Below are 15999 nucleotides of genomic sequence, written 5' to 3'. Positions count from 1 at the left end.
GGCCTACTACTATCTACCAGCTCAGAGGGGAGGATTCACCAGGTCTATATGGTCTACTACTATCTACCACCTCAGAGGGGAGGATTCACCAGGACTATATGGTCTACTACTATCTACCAGCTCAGAGGGGCGGATTCACCAGGACTATAGTGTCGACTACTGTCTAGCAGCTCAGAGGTGCGGATTCACCAGGACTATAGGGTCTACTACTATCTACCAGCTCAGAGGGGAGGATTCACCAGGAATATAGGGTCCACTACTGTCTAGCAGCTCAGAGGGGCGGATTCACCAGGACTATAGGGTCCACTACTGTCTAGCAGCTCTGAGGGGCGGATTCACCAGGACTATAGGGTCTACTACTATCTACCAGCTCAGAGAGGAGGATTCACCAGGACTATAGGGCCTACTACTATCTACCAGCTCAGAGGGGAGGATTCACCAGGACTATAGGGTCCACTACTATCTACCAGCTCAGAGGGGAGGATTCCCCAGGACTATAGGGTCCACTACTGTCTACCAGCTCAGAGGGGAGGATTCACCAGGACTATAGGGTCTACTACTGTCTACCAGCTCAGAGAGGAGGATTCACCAGGACTATAGGGCCTACTACTATCTACCAGCTCAGAGGGGAGGATTCACCAGGTCTATATGGTCTACTACTATCTACCACCTCAGAGGGGAGGATTCACCAGGACTATATGGTCTACTACTATCTACCAGCTCAGAGGGGAGGATTCACCAGGACTATAGGGTCTACTACTCTCTACCAGCTCAGTGGGGAGGATTCACCAGGACTATAGGGTCCACTACTATCTACCAGCTCAGAGGGGAGGATTCACCAGGACTATAGGGTCCACTACTATCTACCAGCTCAGAGAGGAGGATTCACCAGGACTATAGGGCCTACTACTATCTACCAGCTCAGAGGGGAGGATTCACCAGGACTATAGGGTCCACTACTATCTACCAGCTCAGAGGGGAGGATTCACCAGGACTATAGGGTCTACTACTATCTACCAGCTCAGAGGGGAGGATTCACCAGGACTATATGGTCTACTACTATCTACCAGCTTAGAGGGGAGGATTCACCAGGACTATAGGGTCCACTACTATCTACCAGCTCAGAGGGGAGGATTCACCAGGACTATAGGGTCCACTACTGTCTACCAGCGCAGAGGGGAGGATTCACCAGGACTATAGGGTCTACTACTGTCTACCAGCTCAGAGAGGAGGATTCACCAGGACTATAGGGCCTACTACTATCTACCAGCTCAGAGGGGAGGATTCACCAGGTCTATATGGTCTACTACTATCTACCACCTCAGAGGGGAGGATTCACAAGGACTATAGGGTCTACTACTATCTACCAGCTCAGAGAGGAGGATTCACCAGGACTATAGGGCCTACTACTATCTACCAGCTCAGAGGGGAGGATTCACCAGGTCTATATGGTCTACTACTATCTACCACCTCAGAGGGGAGGATTCACCAGGACTATATGGTCTACTACTATCTACCAGCTCAGAGGGGCGGATTCACCAGGACTATAGGGTCAACTACTGTCTAGCAGCTCAGAGGGGCGGATTCACCAGGACTATAGGGTCTACTACTATCTACCAGCTCAGAGGGGAGGATTCACCAGGACTATAGGGTCCACTACTGTCTAGCAGCTCAGAGTGGCGGATTCACCAGGACTATAGGGTCCACTACTGTCTACCAGCTCAGAGAGGAGGATTCACCAGGACTATAGGGCCTACTACTATCTACCAGCTCAGAGGGGAGGATTCACCAGGACTATAGGGTCCACTACAATCTACCAGCTCAGACGGGAGGATTCACCAGGACTATAGGGTCCACTACTGTCTACCAGCTCAGAGGGGAGGATTCACCAGGACTATAGGGTCTACTACTATCTACCAGCTCAGAGGGGAGGATTCACCAGGTCTATATGGTCTACTACTATCTACCACCTCAGAGGGGAGGATTCACCAGGACTATAGGGTCTAGTACTATCTACCAGCTCAGAGAGGAGGATTCACCAGGACTATAGGGCCTACTACTATCTACCAGCTCAGAGGGGAGGATTCACCAGTTCTATATGGTCTACTACTATCTACCACCTCAGAGGGGAGGATTCACCAGGACTATATGGTCTACTACTATCTACCAGCTCAGAGGGGCGGATTCACCAGGACTATAGGGTCCACTACTGTCTAGCAGCTCAGAGGGGCGGATTCAGCAGGACTATAGGGTCTACTACTATCTACCAGCTCAGAGAGGAGGATTCACCAGGACTATAGGGCCTACTACTATCTACCAGCTCAGAGGGGAGGATTCACCAGGACTATAGGGTCCACTACTATCTACCAGCTCAGAGGGGAGGATTCACCAGGACTATAGGGCCCACTACTGTCTACTAGCTCAGAGGGGAGGATTCACCAGGACTATAGGGTCTACTACTCTCTACCAGCTCAGAGGGGAGGATTCACCAGGACTATAGGGTCTACTACTATCTACCAGCTCAGAGGGGAGGATTCACCAGGACTATAGGGTCCACTACTATCTACCAGCTCAGAGGTGAGGATTCACCAGGACTATAGGGCCTACTACTATCTACCAGCTCAGAGGGGAGGATTCACCAGGTCTATATGGTCTACTACTATCTACCAGCTCAGAGGGGCGGATTCACCAGGACTATAGGGTCAACTACTGTCTAGCAGCTCAGAGGGGCGGATTCACCAGGACTATAGGGTCTACTACTATCTACCAGCTCAGAGGGGAGGATTCACCAGGACTATAGGGCCCACTACTGTCTACTAGCTCAGAGGGGAGGATTCACCAGGACTATAGGGTCTACTACTCTCTACCAGCTCAGAGGGGAGGATTCACCAGGACTATAGGGTCTACTACTATCTACCAGCTCAGAGGGGAGGATTCACCAGGACTATAGGGTCCACTACTATATACCAGCTCAGAGGTGAGGATTCACCAGGACTATAGGGTCCACTACTATCTACCAGCTCAGAGAGGAGGATTCACCAGGACTATAGGGCCTACTACTATCTACCAGCTCAGAGGGGAGGATTCACCAGGTCTATATGGTCTACTACTATCTACCACCTCAGAGGGGAGGATTCACCAGGACTATAGGGTCCACTACTGTCTAGCAGCTCAGAGGGGCGGATTCACCAGGACTATAGGGTCTACTACTATCAACCAGCTCAGAGGGGAGGATTGACCAGGACTATAGGGTCCACTACTGTCTAGCAGCTCAGAGGGGCGGATTCACCAGGACTATAGGGTCCACTACTGTCTAGCAGCTCAGAGGGGCGGATTCAGCAGGACTATAGGGTCTACTACTATCTACCAGCTCAGAGAGGAGGATTCACCAGGACTATAGGGCCTACTACTATCTACCAGCTCAGAGGGGAGGATTCACCAGGACTATAGGGTCCACTACTATCTACCAGCTCAGAGGGGAGGATTCACCCGGACTATAGGGCCCACTACTGTCTACTAGCTCAGAGGGGAGGATTCACCAGGACTATAGGGTCTACTACTCTCTACCAGCTCAGAGGGGAGGATTCACCAGGACTATAGGGTCTACTACTATCTACCAGCTCAGAGGGGAGGATTCACCAGGACTATAGGGTCCACTACTATCTACCAGCTCAGAGGTGAGGATTCACCAGGACTATAGGGTCCACTACTATCTACCAGCTCAGAGAGGAGGATTCACCAGGACTATAGGGCCTACTACTATCTACCAGCTCAGAGGGGAGGATTCACCAGGTCTATATGGTCTACTACTATCTACCACCTCAGAGGGGAGGATTCACCAGGACTATAGGGCCCACTACTATCTACCAGCTCAGAGGGGCGGATTCACCAGGACTATATGGTCTACTACTATCTACCAGCTCAGAGGGGAGGATTTACCAGGACTATAGGGTCTACTACTGGGAACCACTCCTCTCCTCAGACCACCAAACACTGGATAAGAGGCGATGGTATGCAGACACTCAGAATAATCTGGCAACATTTCTGTGAGACAAGTTCCAGACATGAATCAAAGAGAACAGCTTCTTAGAAGGAACGATGAGGCCGTTCTTTGGCCATAGATACCGGTGGAACTTTCTCTTATCAACCGTGTAAAAGACGTTCTCATCACTCTCTCTCTCTCTGTGCACTCAGTGCCTTCTTCACTGTGCTCGTATGTCCAATATCTCTACAGCATTCCTTTCAACACAGATAATGCAGAGAAAGGCTTTCCCATGCTCTCCTCCTCTCCTTTTCTATCCACTCCTCGACTCTTCTCATACCAGCAATATGCAGCAGCAGGAATCAAGGCCACCTGATTAACAGTTGGAAGAAGGCCCAGGTCTAGAGAGAAGATGAGAGGAGAAGGGCGGAGAATAGGCGTAATGTGTATGCACTCTTCTGGTTTTACATTTGAGTCATTTAACAGACGCTCTCATCCAGAGAGACTTACAGGAGCAATTAGGGTTAAGTTGCTCAAGGGCACATCAACAGATGTTTTTCCTAGATGGCTGGGGATTTGAACCAGCAACCTTTCGGTTAGCTACTTGCCACCCATAGATCTCTCACTTTCAGCCTTGCGCTACCACGTAGCAGTTTTATCACTCTCTGCCTTCCTGCTGTTAACAGAACAACAGAACCAACACCTCTGTCAGGGTGGCAAGGATGGATAAATTACAGTTATACATTTTGATCATTTAGCAGACTATCTTATCCAGAGCGATATACAGTCAGCAAAATAAATGTTCAGTAAAATGTGACAAAATATTCTGGAAAAGAAACTTCTTCCTGCCCAAAACTATATGTTTCCTGCTAGGTGATTTGTTTGATAAATTACTTTGGTAATCCAACTCATGGCTCTATCCTAGCTGCTGCAGGGATGTACAGGTCTACAGTCTGAGAGGATCTGATCAGTAATAACATCAGAGATGTACAGGTCTACAGTCTGAGAGGATCTGATCAGTAATGACATCAGAGATGTACAGGTCTTCAGTCTGACAGGATCTGACCAGTAATAACATCAGAGACGTACAGGTCTTCAGTCTGACAGGATCTGATCAGTAATAACATCAGAGATGTACAGGTCTACAGTCTGACAGGATCTGATCAGTAATAACATTAGAGATGTACAGGTCTACAGTCTGACAGGATCTGATCAGTAATCACATCAGAGATGTACAGGTCTTCAGTCTGACAGGATCTGATCAGTAATAACATCAGAGATGTACAGGTCAAAATATTCTGGAAAAGAAACTTCTTCGTGCCCAAAACTATATGTTTCCTGCTAGGTGATTTGTTTGATAAATTACTTTGGTAATCCAACTCATGGCTCTATCCTAGCTGCTGCAGGGATGTACAGGTCTACAGTCTGAGAGGATCTGATCAGTAATAACATCAGAGATGTACAGGTCTACAGTCTGAGAGGAGCTGATCAGTAATGACATCAGAGAGACAGGCTTCGTCTGACAGGATCTGATCAGTAATAACATCAGAGATGTACAGGTCTTCAGTCTGAGAGGATCTGATCAGTAATAACATCAGAGATGTACAGGTCTTCAGTCTGACAGGATCTGATCAGTAATAACATCAGAGACGTACAGGTCTTCAGTCTGACAGGATCTGATCAGTAATAACATCAGAGATGTACAGGTCTACAGTCTGACAGGATCTGATCAGTAATAACATTAGAGATGTACAGGTCTACAGTCTGACAGGATCTGATCAGTAATCACATCAGAGATGTACAGGTCTTCAGTCTGACAGGATCTGATCAGTAATAACATCAGAGATGTACAGGTCTACAGTCTGACAGGATCTGATCAGTAATAACATTAGAGATGTACAGGTCTAGAGTCTGAGAGGATCTGATCAGTAATAACATCAGAGATGTACAGGTCTTCAGTCTGACAGGATCTGATCAGTAATAACATCAGAGATGTACAGGTCTACAGTCTGACAGGATCTGATCAGTAATAACATCAGAGATGTACAGGTCTTCAGTCTGACAGGATCTGATCAGTAATCACATCAGAGATGTACAGGTCTTCAGTCTGACAGGATCTGATCAGTAATAACATCAGAGATGTACAGGTCTACAGTCTGACAGGATCTGATCAGAAATAACATCAGAGATGTACAGAACTACAGTCTGACAGGATCTGATCAGTAATAACATTAGAGATGTACAGGTCTACAGTCTGACAGGATCTGATCAGAAATAACATCAGAGATGTACAGAACTACAGTCTGACAGGATCTGATCAGTAATAACATTAGAGATGTACAGGTCTACAGTACGAGAGGATCTGATCAGTAATAAGAGGATAGAGAAGGAGAGAACTAAACAACAACTCCAGGAGGATAGAGAAGGAGAGAGCTAAACAACAACTCCAGGACGATGGAGAAGGAGAGAACTAAACAATAACTCCAGGGGATAGAGAAGGAGAGAACTAAACAACAACTCCAGGAGGATGGAGAACGAGAGAACTAAACAATAACTCCAGGGGATAGAGAAGGAGAGAACTAAACAACAACTCCAGGAGGATGGAGAACGAGAGAACTAAACAATAACTCCAGGGGATAGAGAAGGAGAGAACTAAACAACAACTCCAGGAGGATGGAGAAGGAGAGAACTAAACAACAACTCCAGGAGGGTGGAGAAGGAGAGAACTAAACAACAACTCCAGGAGGATAGAGAAGGAGAGAACTGAACAACTCCAGGAGGATGGAGAAGGAGAGAACTAAACAACTCCAGGAGGACAGAGAAGGAGAGAACTAAACAACATATCCAGGAGGACAGAGAAGGAGAGAACTAAACAACAACTCCAGGAGGATGGAGAAAGAGCAAACTAAGCAACAACTCCAGGAGGATAGAGAACTAAACAACAACTCCAGGAGGATAGAGAAGGAGAGAACTAAACAACTCCAGGAGGACAGAGAAGGAGGTAACTGAACAACTCCAGGAGGTTAGAGAAGGAGAGAACTAAACATCAACTCCAGGAGGATAGAGAAGGAGAGAACTAAACAATTCCAGGAGGATAGAGAAGGAGATAACTAAACAACTCCAGGAGGACAGAGAAGGAGGGAACTAAACAACTCCAGGAGGTTAGAGAAGGAGAGAACTAAACAACAACTCCAGGAGGACAGAGAAGGAGAGAACTAAACAACTCCAGGAGGACAGAGAAAGAGAGAACTAAACAACTCCAGGAGGACAGAGAAGGAGAGAACTAAACAACTCAAGGAGGACAGAGAAGGAGAGAACTAAACAACTCCAGGAGGACAGAGAAAGAGAGAACTAAACAACTCCAGGAGGACAGAGAAGGAGAGAACTAAACAACTCCAGGAGGACAGAGAAAGAGAGAACTAAACAACTCCAGGAGGACAGAGAAGGAGAGAACTAAACAACTCCAGGAGGACAGAGAAGGAGAGACCTAAACAACTCCAGGAGGACAGAGAAGGAGAGAACTAAACAACTCCAGGAGGACAGAGAAGGAGAGAACTAAACAACTCCATGAGGACAGAGAAGGAGAGAACTAAACAACTCCAGGAGGACAGAGAAGGAGAGAACTAAACAACTCCAGGAGGACAGAGAAGGAGAGACCTAAACAACTCCAGGAGGACAGAGAAGGAGAGAACTAAACAACTGAACTGATCCACAATGTTTCCATGTTCTTCTAAGTGTCTGACAAAGTGCTGTGGTCTGATGACCTCCAATAAAACCCCGGGTTTTACCACCTGAAATGACAGTTTCCATCCCTGATTGATAATAGTTTGATGAGAGATTAACTTTAGTTTTCCAGCTATTGAACTCGGAGAAGTAAAAGTAGGTCTTAACCAATACTGTTCACATAGCTGAGTCAGCTAAAAGTCAACTATTTCGGGAATGTTCAGAAACAAATGTCAGCATATTTCAATACCTAGTGTAGTCCTATACCGCCCCTTTGGGCCCTTTCCTCATTCTCAACAGATGTTCTCTTCTTTTCCTGCCTATCAATATGCTGATGCATTGAATTTAGCTGGGAAGAATCTACATGGATGGCTTTCCTGCTTCTTAAACCATTTTATTCCCCTGTGTCCATAAAAACTACTAAGGGTTTGTAGTCAGCAAAAAGAAAACCAAATGGACTTGTATGAACTACCTGAAGGGAAATGCAACTTCTCCCTCTGAAAGACCTCAGGAGGAGAGTCAACTTTCAGAACAGAATAGAGAAAACTGAGGCGTAGTGTTAACAATCTGTCCATCCTGCTAGCCTCAGAGTTCCAGAACCCAGAGTTCCATTTGCAGGCAACGTTCCGAAGGTTTCAAGCTGTGTTTGTTGAAAAAGCACTTTCCCGCTCCTGAGGGACATTTGCATACAACGTAAAGTGAAGAGAAACCACGTTTCACTCTAATGGCCCTGTTCTATTATCACTAGGGTTAATATAAACCCCAGGGGTTCCTCTGCTCCTCTTTCAGCTGTACACCCCCACCGCCGCTGCAGATTCTAAAGACTCACTTTCAATTTACTGCCCTCTCTCTGGCTGCATCCCCAATGGCGCTCTATTTCCTAGAAAAGGCATTACTTTTGACCAGGGCCTATAAAGCTCTGGTCAAACGTAGTGCATTATATAGGGGATGGGGTGCTATTTGGGACTCAACCCCATCTTTCACTATATATACCTATCCCAAACCCAGTTCCAACCCAGCTCCCACCCAGCTCCCACCAAGCTCCCACCAAGCTCCCACCCAGCTCCCACCCAGCTCCCACCCAGCTCCCACCAAGCTCCCACCCAGCTCCGACCCAGCTCCCACCAAGCTCCGACCAAGCTCCCACCAAGCTCCCACCCAGCTCCGACCCAGCTCCCACCAAACTCCCACCCAGCTCCCACCCAGCTCCGATCCAGCTCCCACCAAGCTCCGACCCAGCTCCCACCAACGACCCAGCTCCCACCAACGACCCAGCTCCCACCAAGCTCCCACCCAGCTCCTACCAAGCTCCCACCCAGCTCCCATGCAGCTCTGTTTGGGGTTAGAATAACTGTTTCCCATCCTCTGACAATGTCAGTGAGATAGCAAGCAGAGGATTAGAATATAACCAATCATTGTTTCACAAAAAAGGACCTCTGGAAACTGACGAGAATAGAAAAACCCCACACTATCATATTTCAACAAAATGGGTTCATTTTCCAGGATCACTTCATGTCATATTTCAACAAAATGGGTTCATTTTCCAGGATCACTTCATGTCATATTTCAACAAAATGGGTTCATTTTCCAGGAATTCTTCATGTCACATTTCAACAGAATGGGTCCATTTTCCAGGATCACTTCATGTCACATTTCAACAGAATGGGTTCATTTTCCAGGATCACTTCATGTCACATTTCAACAGAATGGGTCCATTTTCCAGGATCACTTCATGCCTTTTGATTCCAGCAGCATGTGGTGCCCAGATGTCCTCCTCTCTAAATTCATAGTATCAAGAAGAGAATAAGTCAAGAAGTCTAACTGAGAAATAAAACAGTGACTTATAGAGAAAGGAGGAGGAAGGATGGAATGGAATGGAAAAAAACATTCCCACGGCCTTTGGGAGTTCCCGTACTTCCGCGCTCCCTCCCTCCTGTATGAGTGAGCATGCAGCCTACAATTTGTCTGGCAGATCCTGTCTTTCTGCATCTTGGTGTAAGTATGTCTATATTCTGTGAAAGCGTGGCCAACTAGCTATATCTGTGGCCGGAGTCCCCGCTGCGCCAGGCCTTGGCCATAGAAATAGAAGGACTAGATGAGAATCCCCTTTCAAGGCGACCATATTGTGTGCTGTAGTTATTCTATGTGTATGGCCTCTCCTCTCTGTGTGGCTCTAGACTGCAGGGTGGGGGGCTTCTACAGCACTGTTGGACCAACAGTGTGGAGATGTGGGCAGCAGAGATCAATGCCTCCACGGGGGACGGGCCTGGACCAGGCCACCCAGCAGAGCTGCTCCTCAGCCCCCTCTCTCCCCTCCCCTGCACCTCCTCTCCCCAGGCAACTGACTGATAATTAGACAGTGGTGGAGGCTTTACGAGAGTTAGTCAAGCCACACCATACCCTCTCCCTGTCCATCCCCTCCTAAGGATAAAGTTAGGACCAACAGTGAAATAACTAACCTCATGGTAAGAGGACTATCCTCCATGGTGAAAGAGTTGGGCCAGCTCAAGTAAGCACCGAATAACTGGCACCCTTTCTGATCATCTAGAATGTTTTAACAGTAAGTTTACTGGTTGGTATGTGGATAACCATGTGACCTCGGATAACCATGTGACCTCCCTCCACTGTGACTTCACTAAAAGACAGAGTAGAGGGAAATGACTCTGTTGATCCAAGGTGATGACGGTCACTAGTGATGGTCATTAGTACAGAGACCTGTGGGGTTTCCCCTCCCTCCCTCCCTCCCTCCCTCCCTAGTCCCTGAACAGAAGCATCATTAAGGGGTGGCCGTAGTGTTCCTTGGCTGTCTGAGGTCATGGTGCTCTGGTCTGACTGGGGTCTGAATGGTCTGACTGGGGTCTGAATGGTCTGAATGGTCTGGCTGGGGTCTGAATGGTCTGGCTGGGGTCTGAATGGTCTGACTGGTCTGGCTGGGGTCTGAATGGTCTGGCTGGGGTCTGAATGGTCTGGCTGGGGTCTGAATGGGCTGGCTGGGGTCTGAATGGTCTGGCTGGGGTCTGAATGGTCTGGCTGGGGTCTGAATGGTCTGAACGGTCTGGCTGGGGTCTGAATGGTCTGGCTGGGGTCTGAATGGTCTGACTGGGGTCTGAATGGTCTGACTGGGGTCTGAATGGTCTGAATGGTCTGGCTGGGGTCTGAATGGTCTGGCTGGGGTCTGACTGGGTTCTGAATGGTCTGAATGGTCTGGCTGGGGTCTGAATGGTCTGGCTGGGGTCTGACTGGGTTCTGAATGGTCTGAATGGTCTGGCTGGGGTCTGAATGGTCTGGCTGGGGTCTGAATGGTCTGGCTGGGGTCTGAATGGTCTGGCTGGGGTCTGAATGGTCTGACTGGGGTCTGAATGGTCTGAATGGTCTGGCTGGGGTCTGAATGGTCTGGCTGGGGTCTGAATGGTCTGGCTGGGGTCTGAATGGTCTGGCTGGGCTTACTCAAGCTGAGGGGTTTTAATTAACCTAACAACCACTCCAGGGAATCAGCTACAGGGTTCTTTCATGACATCCTACAGAGACAACTGCACTGTGTTTCCCCACTGTGGATACTTACTGTAGGCCAACACAGTCATGAACCTGCAGCTCTAATGTGTTTAGAAATACCAGTTCTGAGCCAGAGGATGAGCTGTTGCAGGTTCACCTTTAACTAACATAAATACGTCAGATGTCATTCAGACGTTACTGTCTTCCAGCTCATGTTTTTCTGTCTTCAATCAAAACCACAGAATTCCTGAAACTGTCTAGCTAACACTGAGAACTCACTGAGATGCACTGATATATTGATCATTACAACCACACATTGTTGAACACTGGGCTAACTGTTCACTGTTCCTATAGCTTTGGATCCCTGGAATTTGAAATTAACTCATTCTGTGTCCCAAGTGGCACCCTATGCCCTACATAGTGTGATATGAGCTCTATGAGCTCCGGTCAGAAGTAGTGCACTATATCGGGACTAGGGTGCCATTCGGGAACCAGGCATGGTTAAAGCTGTGTTGTCGTAAAGGGAATTACAGCCTAAGAATCAATACCTGGAACCGGGAGCACTCAATTGAATTACGATGCTTCTGGCTGCTAGGGGATGATGTCATGATTTAGTCTGTTGACTCCTGGCAGTAAACCATGTGCTGTTTGGGTCTAAACTCCAGAAGAAAAACTGAATAGAAGCTCTATAATGTTTGTCTGAGCTCCAGAAGGAACAGTCAAACTGAATGGAAGCTGTAGAATGTTTGTCTGAGCTCCAGAAGGAACAGTCAAACTGAATGGAAGCTGTAGAATGTTTGTCTGAGCTCTAGAAGGAACAGTCAAACTGAATGGAAGCTGTAGAATGTTTGTCTGAGCTCTAGAAGGAACAGTCAAACTGAATGGAAGCTGTAGAATGTTTGTCTGAGCTCTAGAAGGAACAGTCAAACTGAATGGAAGCTGTAGAATGTTTGTCTGAGCTCTAGAAGGAACAGTCAAACTGAATGGAAGCTGTAGAATGTTTGTCTGAGCTCTAGAAGGAACAGTCAAACTGAATGGAAGCTGTAGAATGTTTGTCTGAGCTCTAGAAGGAACAGTCAAACTGAATGGAAGCTGTAGAATGTTTGTCTGAGCTCTAGAAGGAACAGTCAAACTGAATGGAAGCTGTAGAATGTTTGTCTGAGCTCTAGAAGGAATTGTCAAACAAGTCAGTTTCTATGTGTCATTTAAGGTGCATAATTGAATTTGGGCCCTTTTATTAGGCCAATATAGGCAGCATCCCAAATGGCACCCTATTCCCACTTCTTTTGACCAGAGCCTATGGGTACCATTTAGGGCTCTCCCTATGACTCAGGACTATACTTTATATGGACTCTTTTATTACACCAAGGTGGTATTTAGATTTGTTTGAGTTAGTTGGTAGTCAGCTGTTAGAGTGATACATTCCTCAGTTCACACTTATCACACTGTGAGGAGAGACTTCTAGCTTCATTATAACTTTATTATAGCTTTATTATAGCTTTACTGGCCAATGAAAATGTGTTTTATTTTCACCTTGAACAGGATATACATTCATAAACACATTCCATTGGATACCCATAGTGTCTGCACATTCATGTTACAGTTTTTCAGAACTACTGTAGGCCTATATTCACCAACCACACGAGCCACAATGAATGGTCACGACTTTAATTAACTTAACTTAGCTACAGGCACTGATTACTTTAACTAATTGTTACCATTGTGTGGAGTAGGCCTATTTCTATTCTATGTGTGTGGTGTGTGCATATGTGTGTGCATGATGTGTGTGCGTGAGTGTGTGTGTGTGTGTGTGTGTGTGTGTGTGTGTGTGTGTGTGTGTGTGTGTGTGTGTGTGTGTGTGTGTGTGTGTGTGTGTGTGTGTGTGTGTGTGTGTGTGTGTGTGTGTGTGTGTGTGTTTAAATCCATGCTAATCAATCTGGTTATTTTTTCCACTCAGCACAATGGCCATATGTCCATCTAATCTTAGTGTTGCATGTTATCTTAGAGGCGTGTTTAAAGACACTGTATGAATTCGTCCTCCAACAGCTATGTGAAGAGATATAGAGGCCAGCAAACATACTATTCTAAAGATAGATATTCTTCCTTGACAGCCTTGAGGTTTTGTTTGATGTTCTTTGTGACTTTAAAAATAACGGTGTTTCTCAGAAACCCATTCATCGACAAGCCAACCTGTGACATATGTATGTGTTATAGACTGAATAGTAGTCTAGAAATGAAGATGGATACAAAATAAATTAAATTAAATAGATTGGCTCAATTAAATGGCAAATTATGAATTATTTTAGTAGTATATACATAATTAGTTTGTATTCTAATCAGTTAACGTTATTAAGTGTATGAAATGTACCTGTACCACTCCAGTCCCTTGTCATAGTTCCGATCAAAGAAGTGCGGCTCGGCCCCAACAGCTCTGATGTCTGGATGCACCCGGAGGAACTCCAGCAGCGCCCGTGTGCCTCCCTTCTTCACCCCGATGATAATCGCCTGGGGCAACTTCTTACTCTCCACCGGCCCTGACTCGTTGAAGAGACTTGACACGACATTATTATCCAACGTCCTCTGCTCGCTTCGAATCTCATCCCAGTCCTCCCCTCCTCTGCTGTCCAAATCATTCTCATTATTTAACAAGTCCCTGGGTGAAGCGCCGAATAACGGATCTAAAGAATCTAACGGGTCTTCTTGGTGTTCGGATTCCAAGTCCCCTTCGTTGTGGAGTCGGGGTTGAGTTCTGTTAGGGTCAACTTTTTTGAGATGTTGTGAATGTTTACTGTTGGCTGTACTGACCATCAGACTTGGCATGGTTGAACAGTATCCGACGCAGCAATATATCATATACACCCACAGGGACAACATGATGCAGAAAACAAAGAGTTTATTCTTCACGGGGGATGATGAGACAACATGCAGGTTCTGATATATTGGGCTATATTCCATAGGACAGTCGGGCGAGACGAGTCATAATCCAAAAACGCATATTGGCAAAAGTTATTTGCTCCTCTTCCACTGCAAAAATCCTGGTGAAATTGACATATTTCCACAACTTGCCTACACGCTGTTTATAACGGACTTCTTATTATTTAGTGATGAGCGCATCTCCTTTCCAGCTCCATTCATACGGAATTCCAAACGAAACGAAAAGATACTCGGGGCAGGTGTGTCCGCGCCCTGTGCGTAAAAATACACTCTCGGCGGTTGTTTCCCATCACTTGGCCAACAGGCGTGTGAGCGAGAGGGAGCGCACTACGGCGAACAGATGAGCAGCCTACATCCCATTCATCCCGTTTAGACTTGGGGCGTATGATTGACAGTAGAGTCAACCAATCCTAGAAGACTATGGTGAGAGATAATTATCTGTTGCTTTATTTCCAATGAGGAGTTATAGGCCAATAAACCCTTCACACATCATGGCTACGTGCGTAATAGTCACCTTATAATGTAGGCTGATTTTAACTTTAGGTTTTCACCACAAGTGTTTCGTGTTTAATATTTAAAACTTGAAAATATGATAGACTTTTTTTTTACATAAATAATTTGTAAAACAATTGTTATTTCTTTACTTTAATAGACTGGAATTGTTGAAGGAAATCCACTTTTGTCACTGAAGTGTGCCTGTCGGCGAAGTAGCCGAATCCTCTATCCAACCCGCTGAAATGCAAAAGCAAATATTATTATAGCGTTTTAAACATCCTTTTATACACCCCAAACATATGGCAGCTTCAACACAACATCTGTTTACTGCCATTGGAATTAGCATCAGAATATCTACCGCTAGAACAAGTGCTTTTCTGCATGAGCAGACAAGACAAAAGTCTAATGCGGAGAGATCAGCACGAGCACACGACGTTCTGAAAGGACGTGGCACGACGCGGGCAGATGTCCTGAATCTCCTGCGGTTCCAGGGTGAATGGTTAGTTTGTAAAGTTGCATTCTTTCACTGCGCAACAGCGGGTAGTCAAGATGCGCTTGTAATGTACAGTATAACAAGTATAGGCTACAAGTGGTGTGTGTGTACCCCTTCTTGTGTGTGTGGGCCAGGGAAGGTCAGGGGGCAGCCATTGTGTTCAGATGGATTATGAGGATTACTGAAGAGCTTTCCATGTCAGTCAGTCTCACCAGAACCACCACACTGACACTGTAATCCCCTTATCTCATCACACACACTCACACACACGGCTAGATATGGGGAGGGCTTGTGTGTCTTTGTGTGCGTGTGTGCTCTGTGTTTATCTGAATCCATACACCCAGGCATGTTCCAACAGAAAACCCATTTTCTTCAGAAAGTTGGAAACAGTTTTCTCAGCAGGCCTACTGGAGATGACTTTGACTGTTATAAAGCAGGAGTCAGACAGTTATATGATATAAGTTTGATAATGCCCCAAAAAAACTGTGTTAACGAGTTGTAGTCCTTTACATCTTCAATCAGATTACAGTAAATGGACACATTAAATGAGTTCTGGTTCTTCACATCTCCCATCAGATTACAGTAACTGGACACATTAAAGGAGTCCTGGTCCTTTACATCTTCAGATTACAGTAAGTGGACACATTAAAGGTGTCCTGGTCCTTCACATCTTCAGATTACAGTAAGTGGACACATTAAAGGAGTCCTGGTCCTTTACATCTTCAATCAGATTACAGTAACTGGACACATTAAAGGAGTCCTGGTCCTTCACATCTTCAGATTACACTAAGTGGACACATTAAAGGTGTCCTGGTCCTTCACATCTTCAGATTACACTAAGTGGACACATTAAAGGTGTCCTGGTCCTTCACATCTTCAG

The 15999-nt window shown here is 46.2% G+C and overlaps 1 protein-coding gene across 1 annotated transcript in view; it reads right to left on the bottom strand.

Moving 5' to 3' along the window:
• The window catches only part of LOC106606331 (heparan sulfate glucosamine 3-O-sulfotransferase 3B1), an 80607-nt gene extending 65976 nt beyond the window's left edge, over positions 1–14631 (bottom strand). The window contains exon 1 of the mRNA XM_045719724.1: positions 13566–14631. Coding sequence (XP_045575680.1) covers positions 13566–14152 — 587 coding nt within the window. The 5' untranslated portion in view covers positions 14153–14631. The remainder of the gene's footprint in view (positions 1–13565) is intronic.
• Positions 14632–15999: the final 1368 nt, after the last annotated feature.

This window comes from Salmo salar, chromosome ssa06 (genome assembly GCF_905237065.1).
Source record: "Salmo salar chromosome ssa06, Ssal_v3.1, whole genome shotgun sequence".
NCBI lineage: Eukaryota > Metazoa > Chordata > Actinopteri > Salmoniformes > Salmonidae > Salmo > Salmo salar.
Note: the sequence above shows the minus strand (reverse complement) of the source record. Positions and strands in the feature narration are given on the sequence as shown.